This window comes from Halichondria panicea, chromosome 7 (genome assembly GCF_963675165.1).
Source record: "Halichondria panicea chromosome 7, odHalPani1.1, whole genome shotgun sequence".
NCBI lineage: Eukaryota > Metazoa > Porifera > Demospongiae > Suberitida > Halichondriidae > Halichondria > Halichondria panicea.
Window position 1 is genome coordinate 57,486 of NC_087383.1, and position 18,575 is coordinate 76,060.

The window sequence follows — 18,575 nt, forward strand, 5'->3', positions numbered from 1 at the left end:
TGATAGAGGGCGGCGTCATAAGAACAATTGGTGGGAGTGGTTTAAGAGTATTTCCCAATTGAGGCACATCTTTGACCTCTGACCCTTTAGAACACAGTGTATATCGAGACTCGACTATAATTATATAGACTGTAGGAGATCGAGAAGAGAGAATGGATCACATCAGTGTTGAGCTGGATGATGAGGTGAGCTCTAGATCTCCTATACATGCACGAGCTGTTAACCATCTCTCCAGGAGTCTCCCTTCAGTCAAGTACAGACTGACCAAGGTAAGACAACTCCCCTCAGGCTCTAACTGTAGTCATATACTCCTGTAGGTCCTGTGTCTGGCCAGATGAAGGGTTCTAGTCCTACACAGGAGGAGGTGACCCCTGGGCAGCAGTCCTGGATATCCCTTCTCACTCTAGACTACTATCAAACACTGTTTGATGTCTCCACTAAACAGGTACCCTCCTCTATATATATATATATATCAATGGTTGTTATGACAACCACTGTAGGTAGCTCTGAGGACCGCTGCTGGTATGACACCATTCTTCCTGATACTAGTAGACACTCTCGGGACGAACCCTGACCTCTACGGCCCCTTCTGGTTGGCTGTCACCCTCATTATCACTAATGCAGTGTGTGGAAATGTCTCCAAGTTAATACAGTGAGTTCATCATTACCAGTGTGTGTGTGTGTTACCATGGAGACTGCAGGGTTGGCTCTGAGTGGGAGTTCCACTTTGCTGAGGTGACTAGTCTTGCCACGGTGGTGCTAGTGTACACGTGGGTGATGCCACTGTGCGTGTGGGCTCTACTCTGGTGGAGAGGTGTGAGGGACACTTACACTCTCATGCAACTACTAGCCATCTATGGATATTCCATGGCTACCTTTATACCACTATCAGTGAGAGCTTGTTCATAGCCACCCTCCGGTCTAACTATCCACTCTCTACAGATATTGTGGACTATTCACAATGAGGTGCTGCGATGGTGTCTGTTAGCAGTGGCCTGTGCTCTGTCAGGTAACCTCACCCCCCTGTGTGTGTGTGTACCCCCCCACCACCCCCTGTGTGTGTGTGTGTGTACTTATGTCTGGTTTCATAGGAGGTGTGCTGGGTAGATCACTATGGAAACCACTCAGTCAAGACAACAGAAAGGTGCTAACTACATCTCTCTCTGTGTATGTGTGTGTACATGATTTGGTTGATTGCAGGTTGCTCTGGTGATTCTGGCTGTATTGCTATTGTTTCACTGTGGCCTCACTGTTGGATTCAAGGTACCCACTCTATATAATTATACCTATATCTATATCTCTTCTCATGCAGTTCCTGTACTTCTCATCCTCTGCCACTCAACTATCTACACCAACTGAGTTTCTGCTAGGCACTCCTATGAACAATGTCTCATTTTAATTTTCATTGGAAAACATCAACATTGATAATTGGTAAAGATCATCAAATATAATTTTCATTCCCAAGCCGGTTTTCTCTACAAGTTTAGTTATAATGGAGAAAAAACGGCTTGAGCAGGATACGTTTGGCAATGATCGTCATCATCATAAATGACTAACACTAGTTATCTAAGATGTCTACTCCTACAGTGGATATAAGGTTGCTGCTGGACACTCAACTGGTAAGCAAGGCTCCACTCTCTAGCCATCATTGCATGTAACTGCTTTGTACATGTACACAGTGCGAGCATCCATTGGAGACTGCTTTCCAGGGGTAAGTGAGGGTACCTGTACACACACACACACACGCACGCACGCACGCACACACACACACACACACACACACACACACACACACAACACACACACATGCACGCACACACACACACACACACACACACACACACTCACACACGTACACACACTCACACACACTCACTCACAGTGCTGTAGTGAAGGTGATATTACCTGAGGGGCGTGGTCAACTACCGCTATTGGATACCCTCAAGTCGCTCTTTGTTTCCTCCTCTTCGGTGTGTAGTAAGTTATATAGTGACAGTGCCTCATGTTCCCCTACAGGAAGTGGGTGTGGCTCATCTGACATGCCTCACTAATTACCTGTCCTCCCAAACCAACCATCAGAGAATAGCACGACTAACATCAGTGTTGCACAGCCTGGCATCCGCTGGCCTTGTCAGCACAAAGTACGTCCCTGTATAATCGTGTGTGGTCCCTATAATTATAACTTCCCTCAGGGTGTTGTGTGAGCAGCTACTGAGTCAACTGGACCTCAAGAATGAGTTGGTCTGGACAGAGGGTCTTTCGCTCATTAGCCAGATCATTGGAGGGGTCGACTACAAGGTACCCCTCACACATCCCACATTCCTCACACCTCACACCTCACACACAGGGATGTCGTGATGTAATGAACATTCTTCTAGAACGCTATGATCGCCTCCCACGCAGTCTACCAGAGGAACAACTTGCAGCTCTGCTCAAAGGTCAAGAGGTCAGATAGTCGTCAGTTGCATGTAATAGCTCCTTCGATAGTACTGCACTAATTATGGGAATAATTTATTTTGGGCCCAAACTATCCATTTTCAGAAAAAAAGCGTGGGCTATAAGTGGACATTTTTTCAATATCAGACCTGTTTTCATAGCTTAGTTTGAGAGGCCATAACTTGTGTTGCGAATGTCCAATTTCAAAGCTAAAAAATGCATTTAATAGCTAGTTAGTAGTGCTGCAATATGGTGTGCGTAAATCTTGTGCATCATGTCCCCCCTTCAGCTATTGACTCGCATCCTGAACAGAGACTCCTCTCTCCTGCCAGCCTACTTTGCTGCTGATGCTGTGAGTCCAGGCTACCCCCATAGCCTATCTTTATACCCCCACAGATCCAACGTCATTACCAACCATTGAAGGAGAAAGGAGGTCCCTCCCAACCTCACTGGGTATTGCAACCTGCTGTAGGGGGACTCCAGGAGGCCATGGGAACACTGGCTGATCTGGTGTCTGGCTCAGGTAGTGCTAGTATATAGTGTGGTTCATTCCCTTATCACACACACACACACACACACACAGTCCAGCCACACTTGAGGCCCATCTTAGGATTGACCAACATGTCCATTAGTGGCTGGAAACTGGACCCAGAGACTCATGGCTGCTCACTCAAGGGGCTACTCCCCTACAAGAAGGTACGCCTCACCTCTGACTGCATGTGTCGTTAACCACCCCCCAGGCATTTAGAGAAGCTCAAGGAGACCTCTTGTTTCATGTGCTGGCTCAGCAAAACTCTAAAGACGCTATCCATGCAGTACTGGGAGTGAATCGCACACAACCAACACCCAGCGCTCTGGTAGAAGAGTCCTTGGTATCGCTAGGACTGTTAGCCATGGAGCTGTCAGAGGTAGGGACTGTGGGGGGTCACTATGCAGGGGGTCTTATTCTCACACACACCCCTGTGTGTGTAGGTGAGTGTAGGGGACGAGGAAGGACGTGTGTTTGAAGCATGGTCCCACTTTGCTAGTCAGCTTGTTTATTGCCACTTCCTTCAACTCATCACCATCACTACACTATTGGAGAAGCTAAGGTCAAAGGTTCGTGTACACACAACCCCCCCACTACTGTATGCCCCCCACACACTACTTCATACCCCCCCCACTACTGTATGCCCCCCACACACTACTTCACAACCCCCCCACTACTGTATACCCCCCACACACTACTTCATACCCCTACCCCACTCAGTTGGCTCACAAGAGAGTGCGCAAAGGTCGTGACTGGCTCATGTGGTCATTACTACACTTCTCTAGCACTGTGCAGAGCAAGGCTGACCAGGTTAGCCAGGTCATGTGATATATAGCCAGATCATGTGATGAATGGACACACACCCTTCCTGTAGTCCCACACAATGATACAGAATGAGTTTGTTCCAATCATGAATCTCCTCACTCTGCTCTACAACGATTCAACAGTAAGTCAGTATCAAGTGTGTACGCTGTGTTTGACCTCTGACCTCTCAGCCACTGCCTGTACCTGACCCGTTGTCAAGGGAATGTGTGTATCGTTGTGCTGGGGCGTGTGTGTGGGTGGTGTACTCTAACAAGGCTGCAAGTGAGGGGGTGGACCTCCCGTGCTCTCAACCACATCTGCTCTCTACACAGATACAGTAAGCCACTCACTACACTAGTGTGTGTGTGTGTGTGTGTGTGTGTGTGTGTGTGTGTGTGTGTGTGTGTGTGTGTGTGTGTGCGTGCGTGCGTGCGTGCGTGCGTGCGTGTGTGTGTACATGCTTGTGTGTAGGTGGATCCAGGGACAGGTGGAGTCTCCTCCTGGGCCGGAGCTAGTGTCCAGCAACTACACTGTCCCTCTACTGCTCAACATATGTGAGTGGGTGTATGCAATGCCCACTCATCTCTTATCCCCTGCAGATAGCAACAATATTGAAGTGAGTAGTAAGTTGTTGGATGTGCTACTCACCTCGATGCTGCCCTCTGGTGATCGCGAGGCCACGCCCATTTCATTGTGGGCCCTGAACACACTTGCAATGCATGCCAAGATACGACTCATGGAAATGATTAAAGTTCATCTTATTAAAGTGGTCAAAGCTTTCAAGCAAGTCCCTCCCCCCACGGACACACCCACCATTAGTGCGGCCCTATTGGAGACATACTCACGACTGTTGGTCTGGTTAGGCACTCGCAACTTCCAGGGTAAGAGTGTTACACAGAGCCCTCTAACCCTAACCCCCCTGTCCCTGTAGCTCACCTCATACCAGCTGTGTTTGAGTCTCAAGCCTGGGGCATTCTCCATGCTCTCTTGGAGATCATTGTGTTCAGAGTTCACCTCCAGCTGCAATACTCTTATAGGTTCCAACTGTTACAGCAGCTCCACACAGTGGCCAGTGTGTCCATCATCCCCCCTCAACTACACTGCTCCACTGAGAATGCTGCTCTCAAGCTAATACAAGGTCTCAACAGCCCTGAGTTCCTCATACAGCTAGTCAAGGCACAGTTTGCACTGGACCCTAAGCCGGTAAGTGGGCTACATATGCAATGATGGTGCGTGCGTGCGTGCGTGCGTGGCTGCATAGTCCAGTGGATTGCCTTGTGCCAAGCAACAAAACTGCATTTAGATTATTGTTAGTTAGCGTAACTTTGTTCATGTAGAAAGAATAGGGGCAGAACAGGTGTGGCTTGGTGGTTAGGGTGGTGGCCTAGTAGATCACATGATAGGCAAAAAGGCGTAGGTTCGATTCTCTCCTGGGAACTAACGTTATGTTATTCTTGTTTGGCTTTACAGCTGCTGTCTGTTGATTCGGAGGAGTTGAATAGAGTGTTTGTTCGAGTTGTTGCACAGTCTCTGGCTACCTCCAGTAAGCCACACCCATCACAACACCCCCTCACGTGTAGCCACACCCCCTTCAGGTACGGACCCTGCCAACTGGTTGGATCAGTTCATGAGGACAGTGCTAACCACAGCCCCTAATTGGTACGTCAATACATACTAGGCCCTGTTCACACACCCCCTGCTCTAGTTGGAGTCAGAGCACACTAGAACACTTCCCCCCTGCACTGCGCGTGTTCTGCTCCACTCCTTCTCCTCCTGATGGAGCTCTTGTGGCTAAAGTAGAAGAGGAGAGTCGACGCTTTTTTGGACTGAGTTCAGAGGCTGAACAGATTCGTGTGTTTATGGAGACAGACTCTGCAGCGTACTTCATATGGTGTGTGTATTAGTTAACCAGTGTATCTAGTACCATAGTTGCAATGTACCCAGTGTACTGTGGAAGGGTCTGATGGAGAGGGGGACTGTGAACCCTGCACTTGTCAAGGTGGCTCAGAGGACTCAACCTAAGAAACTTGCAGCCTTCACTAGGAAGCTTATCGACTACATCATCTTCTCCATGCCCCAGCCTGCAACAGCTGAACACATCACCAAGGTGACTACTGTACACATCTGTAGCTTTGTGAGATCATCTGTTGTGTAGGTGGCCTCTCACCTCTTGGAGCTTGTGTGGCAGCACCACTTGTTCACTGTGGACCGACTTGCCCTGTGCATGGTAACTAACCACCCCTCACCCCTTCTCTATATTAGCTCCTCCCACTATCTACAGTTGCTGCGAGGGTATGAACCTGAGCTAGAGGTGGTGTGTGTGTCCATTGTATGTGATGTCTTACTAGCCAGTGAAGAGCTGCACAATCGATTGAAGAACCTGGTTGAGTCAGTACCCAGTGACTACTGGAGGTGTCAGGACTGGGGCCAGAAACACTCTGCTTACAATGCTGTGAGTCCTTCCCTACACTAATCGACAGAGTGTAATCCACTGAGTGTGTGTGTGTGTGTGTGTGCAGGCTCATCCAGAGAGCTTTCAATGTGAGACACCAGGTCCTCAAACCTCCTCCCTACCCATGCACTTTGGTGAGCCATTACGTGTGTGTGTGTGTGTGTGCATCTCTCTATAATAATACTGTACAGGTAACCTTTGTCTGAGACTACTACCGGTAAGTGGTACACTACCCCCCACCCTGTGTCATTATCTCCCCCCCACCATGATAGGTGCTGGACCTGCTCATACAGAGACTACTAGAGGTCACCTCTGCTGCTGATAAATATCTTGTGCGTTTGTTGGAATGTTTCAAGGACCTCTACAAATATCATGGTGTGTGTTGTGATGATGTCATCACTGTGATTACTGGCGTGATGATGTCATCACTGTGTTTACTGTCGCCTCTTATTTCAGATCAGCCGTTGACCTTCCTCTACTTCACACTCCATCATTACAGCGCAGTGTTTGCAGGTCATCACGAATGGAAGCTTCTGCTCACATACTCCATTGTTGGTCAGTCATAGCATCACACTTACCACTCCACACCCACACTAACCACCCACTCCACACCCCCTCAGGCTCTCAACATGACGCCCACTCTTTGGATTGGTACTTCACGGGCCCCCTCACACAGCTACTCCAGGGGGGAGGTCAATGGAGCCCCTCCTCTGATTACTTCCATTCCCTTGTAACGAGGTTAATGAAAGGACTGAAGCCATTCAACATCTTTGGACCCGTGGCAGAGTGGCATTTCACAGAGTTTGCTAGTCCGATGACCTTTGCCCTCTACACTGCTCTGGTGGAGCTCATGTGTGTACCTCTCCCTGGTACTGAGACTGTCAGGCACCTCATTACTACAGCCTATGACAAGTGGGTGGTAGATGTCTTTTGACCTCTTGTACTGACCTTTGGCCCCACAGAGCGGCAGAAGGTGTATCAGAGATTGAGCTCATGAGTTGGATCAACACTGTTACCTTGGTGATGGTATCTCTACCGGTACGCCCACTCATTCTCTGTGTTACTATAGAGACTGTTGTTATTGTGTAGGAGTGTTTCCATGGTTCCCTGTATCAGGAGATAGTGGGGGCGTTGTCCCTTACAGACACGCCCCTTCAAGACACACCCCTTTTAGCCGTGGTGCATGCCTACTGGCATCACGCTAATCTTGGACTCCTCCTGCCTCTACCAAAGTGAGCTAGCTTGTGTCTATTCTCTGATAGTTCATGTAGCGGGATAGAAACTTTCAACGGAATACAGCCTTTTTGCAGCATGCATGCATGCAATATGTTTAATCGAGCGAAAACTACGAACATTTATCCCCTCGAAATCGGAAATAATTTATACGGCATACTATACGGTATGCTAATGGTGTGTGTATGTGTGTAGGTGGTTAGGCTCTGTGCTGGGTCCTCTGGTAACCACGGAGACTCGTCTCTTGTTCACCTGTCGTCTCTTGGGCCCTCTACTCAATAGACTCACTGCAGAGAAACCAAAGCTCTTGTTAGAGGTGACCTCTTGGTCTGTTGTCATGGTAATACTCCCCACCCCCGCACAGGTTGTCTTGGAGATATACAAGATGCTACAGAGAGTGGACAAGGAACAAGCAGGTCACATGACCCACTCGGACCTACTCTGCGACTACCTGTATCCTAACATTGTACAAATAATGTTCCTTCACCACACGTTCCTTCACCACGCGTTCCTTCACCACACGTTCCTTCACCACACGTTCTACCAGATACCATATCAAGTACATGCATATTGGAGACTGGGCTGAGATAGAAACCATCACCAACAGTCTCCACACTCCACTCAAGTGGAGGCTCAGGTTCATGCACTCTGAGAAAACTGCATAGATGGACAGTCAATATCAGTATAATTATAAATTGTGCATTATGTGATTTCATTCCATTTTTGTAAAAACTGTTAAAAGTAGTGTTCATTCCGCGGCTATAAATCGAAGCATTATGACTGGTATTGGTAAAAAATCTATTCAGGGTTGCTAAGAAGAGTTCAGAGGTCGTTACCATTATAATTATGCTGAATCAGCAAACAAGATAAAATTGCTATGTGCTGAGTCAGAGGTGCTGAGTTTGAGTAGAACAGTGTTAGCTCTTGGTTGTTAGAAGAAAGGCCGGAGATATATAGACTATGGCTATGGATGCTGAGGTAACCATTCTTCAGGTGGAGGAGGACACAGAAATAGTGTGTCTTAGTGGTACTCGAAGGAAGAGCGATGAAAGCAAGGGCAAGGGACCAGCCAACCCAAGCAAACGAATTGTTAGAAAGAGGCATGCTGATGATGTGATAACTATTGAAGAGAGCTCCCCCAAACAACAATGTCCTTCTCATAGAGACAGTCTCCACCATGACACTACATACAGGGATGGACCCTCTACTAGCAGTCATACTATTCTCCTACTACAAGATGAAGCTTTGGCCCGACAATTACAAGAACAAGACTGTGCCATCATGTCTAGCAATAATGACAGACTACTAGAAGATGAAGCTTTTGCTAAGAAGCTACAGACGGCAGACTCAGCAAGTGGAGGCAGTAGCACTTGTCCCATTGTACTACAAGATGAGCAGTTGGCACTCACACTTCAAGAAGAGGAGTTTGCCTTCAATACCAACACACTCACTCAGATTAAGCTGGATGCAGAGTATGCCAAACTATTGATACTCAAAGATAAGGATAAAACACTTTCCACCATTGGTCTATCAGATGCTACACCTGATGTTGTACCTACTCCCCAACGTATTGACCCACCCCCCAACACTCTACTACCCCCCCGGCCCCTCACTCCAGTACCCCCCATCACTCCACTACCCCCCACCACTCCAGTACCCACCAACACTCGACTACCCCCCACCACTCCACTGGACAGACTGCCCAAGTGCTGGACTGCCTGCCCAACGTGTAAACCCACTGACTCACGTCGCTATCATCTCATAGAGGTGGCCCAATCTTCCTCTGAATGGAAGTTTGTCTCTGATCCTCTGACACAAGCCAACTTCACTGTAGGCAGAGTACAACGTATTCAGAATGAATCGCTATGGGAACGACTCTCATCAGAGAAGAGCTTAATGTTGCGTCAGAGAGATGACGTGAATATGCAGTTACTCTACCACACCTCCAGAGCACAACCATCCGTCATCTGTGAGGAGGGACTAGACAATAGACTATCAAGAGACGGAAACTTTGGTAAAGGAATATATTTCAGGTAATGTAATGATTGTCCTCCTCACACACACACACCACACACACACACACACACGCGCGCACACACACACACACACACACACACACACCACACACACACACACACACACACACACACACACACACACACACACACACACACAGTGACAACCCAGCCAAGTGTGACGGCTATTCTGGTGGTGATGTGTACAAGAAAATGTTTTTGTGTCGTGTCCTGATGGGGCACATCAAGGTAAGCTCTCCTGTCACTGTTGAGACAATCATTATGTATTCTCCATTACACTAGTCTACTACTTATTTCAGGAATATGGCATCAATCAAGTGGACCCCACTCTTGTGCGTGAACCACCCAAGAAGAATCCCAAACCAGGAGAGCCTAAGACCTATGACTCTGTCAAGGTGAGGACTAGTGATGTTAGTGTCACAGTGAGTCACCCCCCCCTCCCCCCCACAGGGCACTCTGCGTGGGCTCAATGAATTCATTGTGTACAATGCTTATAGAGTGATGCCAGAGTATCTTATTGAGTATTTCTCCTCTCCTTCCTCTGCCAATCTGGCTAACATAGCGGCACTGGCTAACAAGGCTAAGAGAAGAGGTAAAAAAAGAGGAAAGAAGAAAGTATAGGAAAGAAGAAAGCTATTGAACTGCATGTACTCAATCATGATTCCCATTCATTCAATTATCATTATCTGCTGTTGTATAAATCATAACTGTTGTGTTATTCTGTACCTTTACTGCGCATGCTCAATATCAACAGCAAGGGGGCGGGGCTCATGTGTTTAGAAAGGGGGGGAGGGGCTCGTGTTGCATCAGCATAATATCACATTTGCAGGGAAACTGTATACAGCTACAGGTAGAGAACTTCTTCACATGACAGGAGATTGAGTTGCAAACGCATGGACAAAAATAATATATGAAATGCAATAAGGTGTGCATGTCCAGTGAGTGTAACAGTGTATGTCAGGCAGCTCATTACAGTCAGTGGTTAGTGTGGTTAGACTGAGACATTGGGTCCAAGCTTCTTGTGTGCAGCTACTGACTTGCTGGTGAAGGCTCCACTGAACCGTCTCACAGCTATCATCATTCTGCCCAGAGCCTGCAAGGGATCACATGATCAAACTCACTCTGTCACTATGTAAACAGGATATTTTTATAATTATCAGCATCATTGAGCACAATAATTCTAATTATAATTTTTGGCAATATAGCAGCTTTTGCACAACATAAAAGATAATCATGATAAAATTATATTGAGTGTGTTAGTGTTAGTAATTGACAGTGCATTCAGCCTCCTCTGCTGTTGGTGGTAATGGTGAGGTGGGGCTGAGGGGACACACGTCACCACCACTGCTAGTCAGGGAGATGGACCTCAGGCGAGCCAGAAAACCCACCGCCTTACCAACAGCCTGTGAGGGTGTGAGGGATGTGAGGGATGTGAGGGGTGTGAGGGTGTACGGGAGAGGAGAGGGTTGACTTAATAATGTTGCAATAATAATGTACAAACGATGTTTTGGAATGAACATGACTTGAGTAACCACATCATACAACTAGCCACTACCTTCCACTTTCTCCTTGCTCTGAGCTGCTTTAGTCGTCCTGTGCTAATGCGAGCGCTATTATCTCCTTTTTTGGTCTCCACCATCCATGAGTGGGTGAGGCTCTTCTCAGCTGTGCCCCTCAACCTGTGTAGTGGAGTGGGTGGAGTGGGTGGATCACACACACACAGCACTTCTTACACTGGGTTCATGATAAGTAGCTGATCAATGAAGTCTTTGGCAAGGTTGGAGATATCCTCATATGTCTCCTCATCTTGTGGGTCAGGATATTCATACTCTCCTGTAGAGATGTTTCCCACTGTCTCCATGTCATCATCACCCAGGAATGGGGACATTCCAGTCAGTCTATATATTATATAGGAGGAGGGACTAACAATGTGCCGTGTATACCAGTAGCTAACTCACAGTATGTATGAGATGACTCCAATGGCCCTGTGTGTGTGTGTGTATGTGTAATGATAGCTAGGTAAACTATGCAATGTTTTGGTTGACACAACGTTACATAGTGCATAGGTACCCCCACTGACGAAGCTATTCTAACAGTATACACAGATCGCTACAACACAGTGTCTAGTTACCAACCAACTCACCACATATCAGCAGCAGTAGTGACTGGATCATATTGCAGCACCTCGGGAGCTGTGTACATTGATGATAGAGAGAATGTGAGGGGAGGTGGGCTATACACTTACCAATGAACTCCGGAGTGCCCACCATGGACTTGATCTTGGGATTAACACTCAAGTTTTGAGCTGAGCCAAAATCAATGATTTTTAGTTGCTTGCCATCTTTCTCTTTGAGTACTATATTCTCAGGCTGCATGTGTTATAATGATAATAGCACCGTACACTCATGTTCAAAGAGAGTGATGATGAGCAATAGTTCCTGCTAATGTGCTAACCCTACACACCTTTAGGTCCAGATGTACAATATTCTTCTTGTGGCAGAAGTCCATAGCCTCCATAATCTGAGTGAGATAATCCACTGCTTGAGACTCCTCCAGAAACTCTCGCTCTATCACATAATCAAACAACTCTCCTCCGTTAAGCCTGCATGGAGAATAAGCAGACACGCTGGGCTAGACATTGGTGGGGGAGTACCCGAAACATGAGCTTAAAACCAATTATGAACAAAATAACAATGATTTATGAATTATTCATGACAATTATTATGATAACGGCAAAAGGAAACCACCTGCACTATAAGCCACTAGCTACCTGTGCATTATATGAATATTATTCACAACAGAATAGTGGCTGCTGTAGATACAGTAAACACACTGGCTATGAATATAGTCTGCATGAACACGCACAGTCTGCATGGAGAGACAATGCACATGCAGCACTAGCTAGCTAGCTCAGTGGATGCACCAAACCACACCATGAGTTATGTACATACACAGCACTAGTTCAGTGAGTGTGATACCACCAGACTCCACTGTTATACACGTGCACACTACCACACAGAGCGGTTAGCTAGTGTACTCACAGCTCAGTGATGAGGACGAAGCCAGTGTCACAGTCCATGAAGTCAGTAATGGAGAGGATAGCGGGATGTTTGAGCTGCTTCAATATCTCCACTTCTCGATATACGTCCACTTCCTTGTTGCCCTTCTTTGACATGACCTTAACTGCTGCTGGTTCTCTAGTCACTGAATCCGTGCACTTGAATACCACTCCAAACTTTCCTCTATTGCAAACACAAACACAAACACACTAGATCATAACAAAGCATGCAGTGGAAGCCATGCTAATAGCTGCAAGCTAGTAGCTGGCTGTATGCTCACTCACCTTGCAAGCTCCTCTTGTACTGCATACTTTCTCCTTACAATAGAGGGTATGGACATTTCTGAACCTCCTGCCATTTCTGTAGCTATAGCTATTCAGAGTCAATGCTAAAAATGTATTTCTGTGCTGTACTGCAGTTGTGGTTAAATATACGTGGGAGCTCATTATAGGAAGCATCCGGCAACACAAACCACATAATTATAATACATGTAACAGTAGACACATGCACACACACCAGCATATGTCTCTCAAACACAGACAGCAGCTACTCTATATGCACAGTTAATGCATATATAGCTATACTGTAGTGGCCCTCCTTGCGTACACGATGACATTCATAGGATGGTTGAGGGTTGTGCAGCGACTGCAGTGCACATGCACTCTGCCTGACAGCATATAGGCACTCGATATCAGCAGCATTTATACTATAGTGGTTGTGCATGTGAGGAGGCCAATAGCTGCCACGATAGCTATACATCTCCATACACCATGCACCATGTAACTGTAGACTGTAGAGGGGAGTTGTCTCATGATTTAGCATTCCAGGGCAGTAACACACGTTGTTTCCTAGTAAATGTAGACTATCTCTCCCACTTGCCAATGTACATTAAATATACACATTCCATAAACATCCTTATTCTAACACACTATTAGTTCCCACAGGCTTTGCAATGTCACGCTAAACAGATCATGTTAAAGTCTCAGTGTGTTTTGGACATGCAGGAATGTATTCAGGAATGGTGAAGCTACTGGGAGTCCACCTCAGCTCCAGTGTTCACCAGAGTGGTGTATGCAGGAATGGTGATGCTACTGGGAGTCCACCTCAGCTCCAGTGTTCACCAGAGTGGTGTATGCAGGAATGGTGAAGCTACTGGGAGTCCACCTCAGTTCCAGTGTTCACCAGAGTCCACTGTATAGTGTACATGGGGGAGAGGCTGGTTATAGGCTGCAGAGCATGAGTGGTGTATGGAGGAATGCGTGTGGTTAATGGTTTGGGTAGGTATCTGATTAGAGCAACTATCAATGATGACCTTCTCCATGTGCTCTATCAGAGGAGGTGTCAGAGGCTAATCATGAGTGAGATGTTGAGCAGGTCAGCCAGGAAGCGGCCCAGAGACGATTATGAAGGTGACCCACCCCCCCACACATCACACACACACACACACACACAACACATAACTGTCCACCCTATAGACTTTCCTCGTAAGAGGGGGCGGTATAGTGATCCCGGGCCAATGGCCAGAGAACCAGAATCCACTGAACAGAAACTAGAGAGCCTCATCTCACGATTAGGAGAAAAGGTGTGTCCACTGTGTGTGTGTGTGTGTGTGTGGTAGGTGCGCACGCTGCATTAGTTGCTGTTTGTACATCTGTTGTAGATATTTTTCTAACGCTATGGCATTGTTGATGTTCTCAGAGCCACAAGAGTCTTGAGAGCAACCTCGATGTACTGTCCAACCTGCTCATCAATGAGATGGCCTCCATGACTGACCACATCCTCACTACCATTACTAAATGGTGAGCCTCCTACCCCCATAACTCACTCAACCCCCCTAACTCACTCAACCCCCTAGTGTGGTGGATATGAAAGAGAAGGCTTTCATCTATTCTACTTTACTTGGACTGCTAAATGCTAAGAAGTTTGAAGTGGGGGAACAGGTTCGTCTGTGTGTGTGGGCGTGTGTGCTGCTCTATACTTTAACCCTGTAGGCACTGGAGCTTGTGGTAGCTGAGCTACGCAGCGCTTTGACCCTGAGTCAGTACGACAAGGCTCGACACCTCGTGAGACCACACCCACTCTAGTTAACCCTCTCGTTACTATATATCTCATTAGGTGGTATTTCTGGCAGACTTGGTCAATTGTAAAGTGGTGAATGTTAACTCCATTGTCTCTCTATTTGATACGCTGGTGACAGTGACCTTTGAACCTGATATCCCTCAAGTAAGCTAAGTTTTATTTTAACCCTTTCATTACTCAGTTGTATAGATACGCTCTGATGCTTATATACACATGGTCCTGTCAGCACTGCCAATCGTGAGTATATAGTGGATACATTGATGAACCTCTAGTCATTATTTACTGCCTCAGGTTGGGGCCGAGCTGGAGGAGAGGAAGAGACAAGAACTGGAGAGATTACTCGTTACCATTGACAACTACATGAGGTAGGCGTGGCTCAGATTACGCTGTCATTATTTGTTGCCTCCAGTAAGCGGAGTACACCATTTCTGCCCATGTTCCAAGTGTGGGGGGAGGGGCAACCACACCCACAGGAAGATGTGAGCTAGTGTGTGTGTGTGTGTGTGTGTGTGTGTACCAGCGTGTGTGTGTGTGTGTGTACCAGCATGTGTGTGTGTGTGTGTGTGTGTACCAGCATGTGTGTGGGTGTGTATGTACCAGCATGTGTGTGTGTGTGTGTGTGTGTGTGTGCGCGTGTGTGTGTGATGTGTGTGTGTGTGTGTGTAGGGGTTGCGTTTGCTGTGGACCCAAGTGAAGGCTCTGAGGGAGGAAGACTGGAAGGTGACTGATTGTGTGTGGGTGTGGGTGTGTGGTGTGTGTGAACTGTGCCTCTGTAGACGGCCATACTGCTCAAGCTCTACACTGCCTTCCAGAGTGAGATGGGTGGAGCTTATCTGGTGCGTGTGTGTGTGTATGGTGACACTGTTGACCCCGCCCCTTCCTCCAGCATCCTCTCCCTAGCCTGCCAGTTCCTCCACACTCACCAGACTCTGTCTATCCTCTCCCCTCTGCTGTGTTCAGACTGTTCTCATCCACTGACATGCGCTGCTCTTCCCCTGACACTACTCTACCCTCTCCCACCTCTGCTGATCGATTCCTGGCAGAGGAAGCTGTGACTGCCATACTAGCAAGTCACCAGGGAAGCAGGAAGGAGTGGTGAGTGCCTCAACCTTCTGTGTGTGGGCTAGCTATAAGTATCATTGGCTAAAGCAATTAAGCCTGTTTGTAGCTATGTTTGAGAGACCATAACTTGTGTTGCGAACGTCAAATATTTTTTGGATTTAGTAGCTCTTTGATAGTACTACAATATGGTGTGCTTAGATCTGTAATTTAATTTGGGTCCAAATTGTCCATTTTCAGAAAAAAAGCGTGGGCTATAAGTGGACGTTTTTTCAATATTAAGCTGTTTTCGTAGCTTAGTTTGAGAGGCCATAACTTGTGTTGCGAACGTCCGATTTCCAAAATATGTTTTGGATTTAGTAGTCTTTGATAGTACTACAATATAGTGTGCTTAGATCAGTAATTTCCTCTTTGTACAGTGCGAGTGCTCTGGTTGGGTTCTCTGAGACATGTCAGGAGAGGTTGGGAGTTTGTGGAGACTATGTGATAGTGGAGGTCTTGTTTGGTCACATGCTGCGACTGCCACGCCCCCCTCAAGTGCTCATCTACTACAGCTCAGTCCTCATAGAGATGTGTAAGAACAACCCTGCAGTCTATCCTCAGCTGGTAACTATATTGTAATAGCCTGTGACTAACTATATATAGTGATGATGTGTGTGTGCAGTTGTCTCAGACCACAGAGCTGCTCTTCTCTAGACTGGACAATATGAACACTATTGCCATTGACAGGTAACTAAGCAGCTCGTACTAAGCCACACCCCCTAGCAACCACCTACGCAGGTTTGCCGCATGGTTCTCACATCATCTCTCTAACTTCAAGTATCAGTGGGACTGGAGCAAATGGTGAGTGTGTTGATGATGTCATATAGTGTCATTATGACACACTTCAGGAATCATGTGATCGAGGACGGCCCGACTGACAACCCATCCGTCAAGTTTGTGTCTGAAGTATTCGCCAAGTGTATACGGTACGTTGTGATGTGTGTGTGATGTGTGTACCCCTCCCCCACACTGTGCTGTGTGTGTGTGTGTAATGTGTGTACCCCCCCCTTAGACTGGCGTGCTATGACATATTTGTTGAGATGGTACCCCCAGAGATGACCTCTCTGCTACCCCCAGAGCCAGCTCCACTCTTCAAGTACAGACAGGACGATGGTGAGACTAACAGACTAACAGATATTCATGATATGTGCACACTACTAGACTCGGCTGAGGGGGAGGTAGCTGTACACCTGCTGGAGGCTATAAAGAACAAGGAATCGATTGATGATCTTAGAGCAGTTCTTGAGAGTCTCACTGAGGTTGGAAAAGATCATCAAAGTAAGCGAACACTATCGCTACCATTGTTATCATCTGTATATGTACACAGGTGTAGCTCAGACCAGGATGGCCGTGCTCATGCAATGTGTGCTCAAGGTGGGCTCTAAGACCATTACACATTGCTTCCTGGCACTAGTCAAGTAAGCCCCACTCCACACACACACCCACTCCACCCACTCACTCCCTGTGCACAGGTTTAGACCTCTCATGATAGAGCTAGCTGATGAGGATGATTGTAAACTGACTTGCCTCACTACTCTAGCAGAGTTCTACACCAAGAACACGCAGGTACACCCCCACACACCCCCCCCCACACACACACACATACACACACCCCCACACAGTTTTACACCAAGAACACGCAGGTACACCCCCACACCCCCCACACACACACACACCCCCACACAGTTTTATACCAAGAACACGCAGGTACACCCCCACACATACACACACACACACACACAGCTACATGGTCTGGTGATAGACAAGCTGCTGCGTATGAGTGTAGTGGATGCAGGGTCAGTGGTGAGCTGGCTGTGTAGTGCCACTCCCCTCTTTACTAGGGGATTCCCCTGGGAGGTCCTCACCTCCACCCTCCACAAGACCAAGACCTCATTAGCTAACACCAAGAGAGAGCTAGCAGACACTCGAGACAAACTCAGGAAGGTACATGTATGTGTAGTGATACACGTGTCTTGTGAATTACACACTGTTTTGGAGGTTTCTATGTGAGTATTCGTTGCTAGTAAGTGCCCCCTAGCTACCACATTGCTACTACCAGGATGTCCTGCTACTGCCTAACTACCCTCATTGCTACTGCCTAGCTACCCTCATTGCTACTGCCTAACTACCCGGGCCCCATTGCCCCAGGTGTCAGCCCTTGATGAGGTAGCCTTGGGCGGTGATGAGAGGACAGACCTTGAAGCTAAAGTAGAGGAATTAGAGGAGACAAAGGACGAAAGAGAGCGGACTCTACGCCAACTCTTCCTCTCTCTGTTTGAGCGATTGGCTAGCTCCCTGGGGGGTCAAGGACACAGTGACTTGTGGACACAGTGCACATTGGACCACTGCAGACACCTACTGGTCCAGGTGAATGCACTCATAAATACATCATTTGTGTTCAGAATGTCCAATTTTCAAATCTAATTGCTGCTCTCAGAATTACGTTTCAAATGATGTGCTCCTGATACCTACCCCACCAAATGTGACCCCACCCCCCCCCTCCCACACACACCCCACCCCCCACAGAACCATGCTACTCTGTCCAGGATGGCTGCTCTGCTGGAGGATACAGTATTCACTGTAGATGTGGACCCACAACTTCTAGAGGTGTTCCAGCAGTTCCAGGCCCTACTATAGCTTACTCTAAACTTAATAACAATATAAAGGTTTCTTTTTGTACATACTGTACCGATATGCATATGCACTATAATTATTACTATTGTGCTGTGGTTGAAAATTATAATTTAATATGTTTGCGCATGCGCAATGAACACTGCGAGTCTGCAACACATTGACCACAACATTCGCAGTATACCCACAAATTACTCGCAACACCTTGTAGCTAG

The 18,575-nt window shown here is 47.2% G+C and overlaps 5 protein-coding genes across 9 annotated transcripts; 4 read left to right on the forward strand and 1 right to left on the reverse strand.

Moving 5' to 3' along the window:
* The first annotated feature begins 59 nt into the window (after window positions 1–59).
* LOC135338152 (protein YIPF1-like) lies at window positions 60–1,464 on the forward strand. The gene is made up of 9 exons (XM_064534193.1): window positions 60–185; window positions 236–269; window positions 318–445; window positions 501–652; window positions 702–891; window positions 943–1,009; window positions 1,092–1,144; window positions 1,201–1,263; window positions 1,313–1,464. Exons 1-9 carry the CDS (start codon window positions 153–155, stop codon window positions 1,397–1,399), a joined length of 807 nt encoding a protein of 268 aa, XP_064390263.1. The 5' UTR covers window positions 60–152; the 3' UTR covers window positions 1,400–1,464.
* Window positions 1,465–1,488: 24 nt separating this feature from the next.
* On the forward strand, window positions 1,489–8,209 carry LOC135338128 (mediator of RNA polymerase II transcription subunit 23-like). The gene is made up of 33 exons (XM_064534149.1): window positions 1,489–1,619; window positions 1,680–1,711; window positions 1,883–1,970; window positions 2,017–2,141; window positions 2,193–2,298; window positions 2,348–2,446; window positions 2,726–2,788; window positions 2,833–2,959; window positions 3,020–3,132; window positions 3,177–3,344; window positions 3,409–3,534; window positions 3,686–3,775; window positions 3,840–3,911; window positions 3,961–4,106; window positions 4,241–4,323; window positions 4,369–4,650; window positions 4,701–4,972; window positions 5,240–5,312; window positions 5,365–5,428; window positions 5,475–5,660; window positions 5,714–5,876; window positions 5,925–5,996; window positions 6,051–6,221; window positions 6,289–6,355; window positions 6,413–6,438; window positions 6,494–6,596; window positions 6,678–6,776; window positions 6,842–7,133; window positions 7,184–7,259; window positions 7,311–7,453; window positions 7,650–7,770; window positions 7,819–7,907; window positions 8,002–8,209. Exons 1-33 carry the CDS (start codon window positions 1,572–1,574, stop codon window positions 8,117–8,119), a joined length of 3,903 nt encoding a protein of 1,300 aa, XP_064390219.1. The 5' UTR covers window positions 1,489–1,571; the 3' UTR covers window positions 8,120–8,209.
* A 106-nt stretch (window positions 8,210–8,315) lies between these two features.
* On the forward strand, window positions 8,316–10,213 carry LOC135338142 (uncharacterized). 2 transcript variants are annotated; one of them, XM_064534178.1, is made up of 4 exons: window positions 8,316–9,487; window positions 9,631–9,718; window positions 9,773–9,885; window positions 9,941–10,213. In XM_064534178.1, the coding sequence occupies exons 1-4, from the start codon at window positions 8,415–8,417 to the stop codon at window positions 9,990–9,992; spliced, it is 1,326 nt and encodes a 441-aa protein (XP_064390248.1). In that variant the 5' UTR covers window positions 8,316–8,414; the 3' UTR covers window positions 9,993–10,213. The 2 variants fall into 2 exon arrangements, with proteins under 2 accessions (XP_064390248.1, XP_064390247.1); XM_064534177.1 differs by having other exon boundaries at window positions 9,790–9,885.
* A 155-nt stretch (window positions 10,214–10,368) lies between these two features.
* On the reverse strand, window positions 10,369–12,994 carry LOC135338149 (death-associated protein kinase 3-like). Of its 2 annotated transcripts, none has more exons than XM_064534185.1 (9): window positions 12,834–12,994; window positions 12,532–12,732; window positions 11,954–12,092; window positions 11,736–11,859; window positions 11,634–11,682; window positions 11,449–11,475; window positions 11,224–11,388; window positions 11,046–11,169; window positions 10,369–10,583 (listed from the first exon to the last, which is right to left on the reverse strand). In XM_064534185.1, the coding sequence occupies exons 1-9, from the start codon at window positions 12,905–12,907 to the stop codon at window positions 10,482–10,484; spliced, it is 1,005 nt and encodes a 334-aa protein (XP_064390255.1). In that variant the 5' UTR covers window positions 12,908–12,994; the 3' UTR covers window positions 10,369–10,481. The 2 variants fall into 2 exon arrangements, with proteins under 2 accessions (XP_064390255.1, XP_064390254.1); XM_064534184.1 differs by lacking the exon at window positions 10,369–10,583 and adding an exon at window positions 10,656–10,893.
* Window positions 12,995–13,521: 527 nt separating this feature from the next.
* LOC135338133 (nuclear cap-binding protein subunit 1-like) lies at window positions 13,522–18,472 on the forward strand. 3 transcript variants are annotated; one of them, XM_064534163.1, is made up of 25 exons: window positions 13,522–13,826; window positions 13,883–13,958; window positions 14,025–14,131; window positions 14,248–14,348; window positions 14,405–14,489; window positions 14,541–14,612; window positions 14,665–14,772; window positions 14,818–14,865; window positions 14,920–14,993; window positions 15,038–15,107; window positions 15,295–15,348; window positions 15,405–15,464; window positions 15,515–15,723; window positions 16,107–16,293; window positions 16,352–16,416; window positions 16,468–16,530; window positions 16,578–16,655; window positions 16,742–16,842; window positions 16,891–17,007; window positions 17,057–17,147; window positions 17,202–17,295; window positions 17,352–17,372; window positions 17,473–17,673; window positions 17,878–18,096; window positions 18,256–18,472. In XM_064534163.1, exons 1-25 carry the CDS (start codon window positions 13,797–13,799, stop codon window positions 18,364–18,366), a joined length of 2,442 nt encoding a protein of 813 aa, XP_064390233.1. In that variant the 5' UTR covers window positions 13,522–13,796; the 3' UTR covers window positions 18,367–18,472. The 3 variants fall into 3 exon arrangements, with proteins under 3 accessions (XP_064390233.1, XP_064390231.1, XP_064390232.1); XM_064534161.1 differs by having other exon boundaries at window positions 13,522–13,958; XM_064534162.1 differs by lacking the exon at window positions 17,352–17,372 and having other exon boundaries at window positions 13,524–13,958.
* The last annotated feature ends 103 nt before the right edge of the window (window positions 18,473–18,575 follow it).

Excerpts from the sequence above, each read along its gene's own strand:
- LOC135338152 (XM_064534193.1), top strand. The coding sequence starts at position 153 with ATGGATCACATCAGTGTTGAGCTGGATGATGAG. Across the intron at positions 653-701 it reads AATGTCTCCAAGTTAATACA|GGTTGGCTCTGAGTGGGAGT; the intron begins GTGAGTTCATCA and ends TGGAGACTGCAG. Across the intron at positions 892-942 it reads CTACCTTTATACCACTATCA|ATATTGTGGACTATTCACAA; the intron begins GTGAGAGCTTGT and ends CACTCTCTACAG.
- LOC135338128 (XM_064534149.1), top strand. The coding sequence starts at position 1,572 with ATGTCTACTCCTACAGTGGATATAAGGTTGCTGCTGGACACTCAACTG. Across the intron at positions 3,535-3,685 it reads TGGAGAAGCTAAGGTCAAAG|TTGGCTCACAAGAGAGTGCG; the intron begins GTTCGTGTACAC and ends TACCCCACTCAG. Across the intron at positions 4,107-4,240 it reads CTGCTCTCTACACAGATACA|GTGGATCCAGGGACAGGTGG; the intron begins GTAAGCCACTCA and ends GCTTGTGTGTAG.
- LOC135338142 (XM_064534177.1), top strand. The coding sequence starts at position 8,415 with ATGGCTATGGATGCTGAGGTAACCATTCTTCAGGTGGAGGAGGACACA. Across the intron at positions 9,488-9,630 it reads GGTAAAGGAATATATTTCAG|TGACAACCCAGCCAAGTGTG; the intron begins GTAATGTAATGA and ends ACACACACACAG. Across the intron at positions 9,886-9,940 it reads AGACCTATGACTCTGTCAAG|GGCACTCTGCGTGGGCTCAA; the intron begins GTGAGGACTAGT and ends TCCCCCCCACAG.
- LOC135338149 (XM_064534184.1), bottom strand. The coding sequence starts at position 12,907 with ATGGCAGGAGGTTCAGAAATGTCCATACCCTCTATTGTAAGGAGAAAG. Across the intron at positions 11,860-11,953 it reads TTGTACATCTGGACCTAAAG|CCTGAGAATATAGTACTCAA; the intron begins GTGTGTAGGGTT and ends TAACACATGCAG. Across the intron at positions 11,389-11,448 it reads GGAGTCATCTCATACATACT|ACTGACTGGAATGTCCCCAT; the intron begins GTGAGTTAGCTA and ends TATAATATATAG.
- LOC135338133 (XM_064534161.1), top strand. The coding sequence starts at position 13,805 with ATGCGTGTGGTTAATGGTTTGGGTAGGTATCTGATTAGAGCAACTATC. Across the intron at positions 15,465-15,514 it reads AGATGGGTGGAGCTTATCTG|CATCCTCTCCCTAGCCTGCC; the intron begins GTGCGTGTGTGT and ends CCCTTCCTCCAG. Across the intron at positions 16,294-16,351 it reads CTGCAGTCTATCCTCAGCTG|TTGTCTCAGACCACAGAGCT; the intron begins GTAACTATATTG and ends GTGTGTGTGCAG.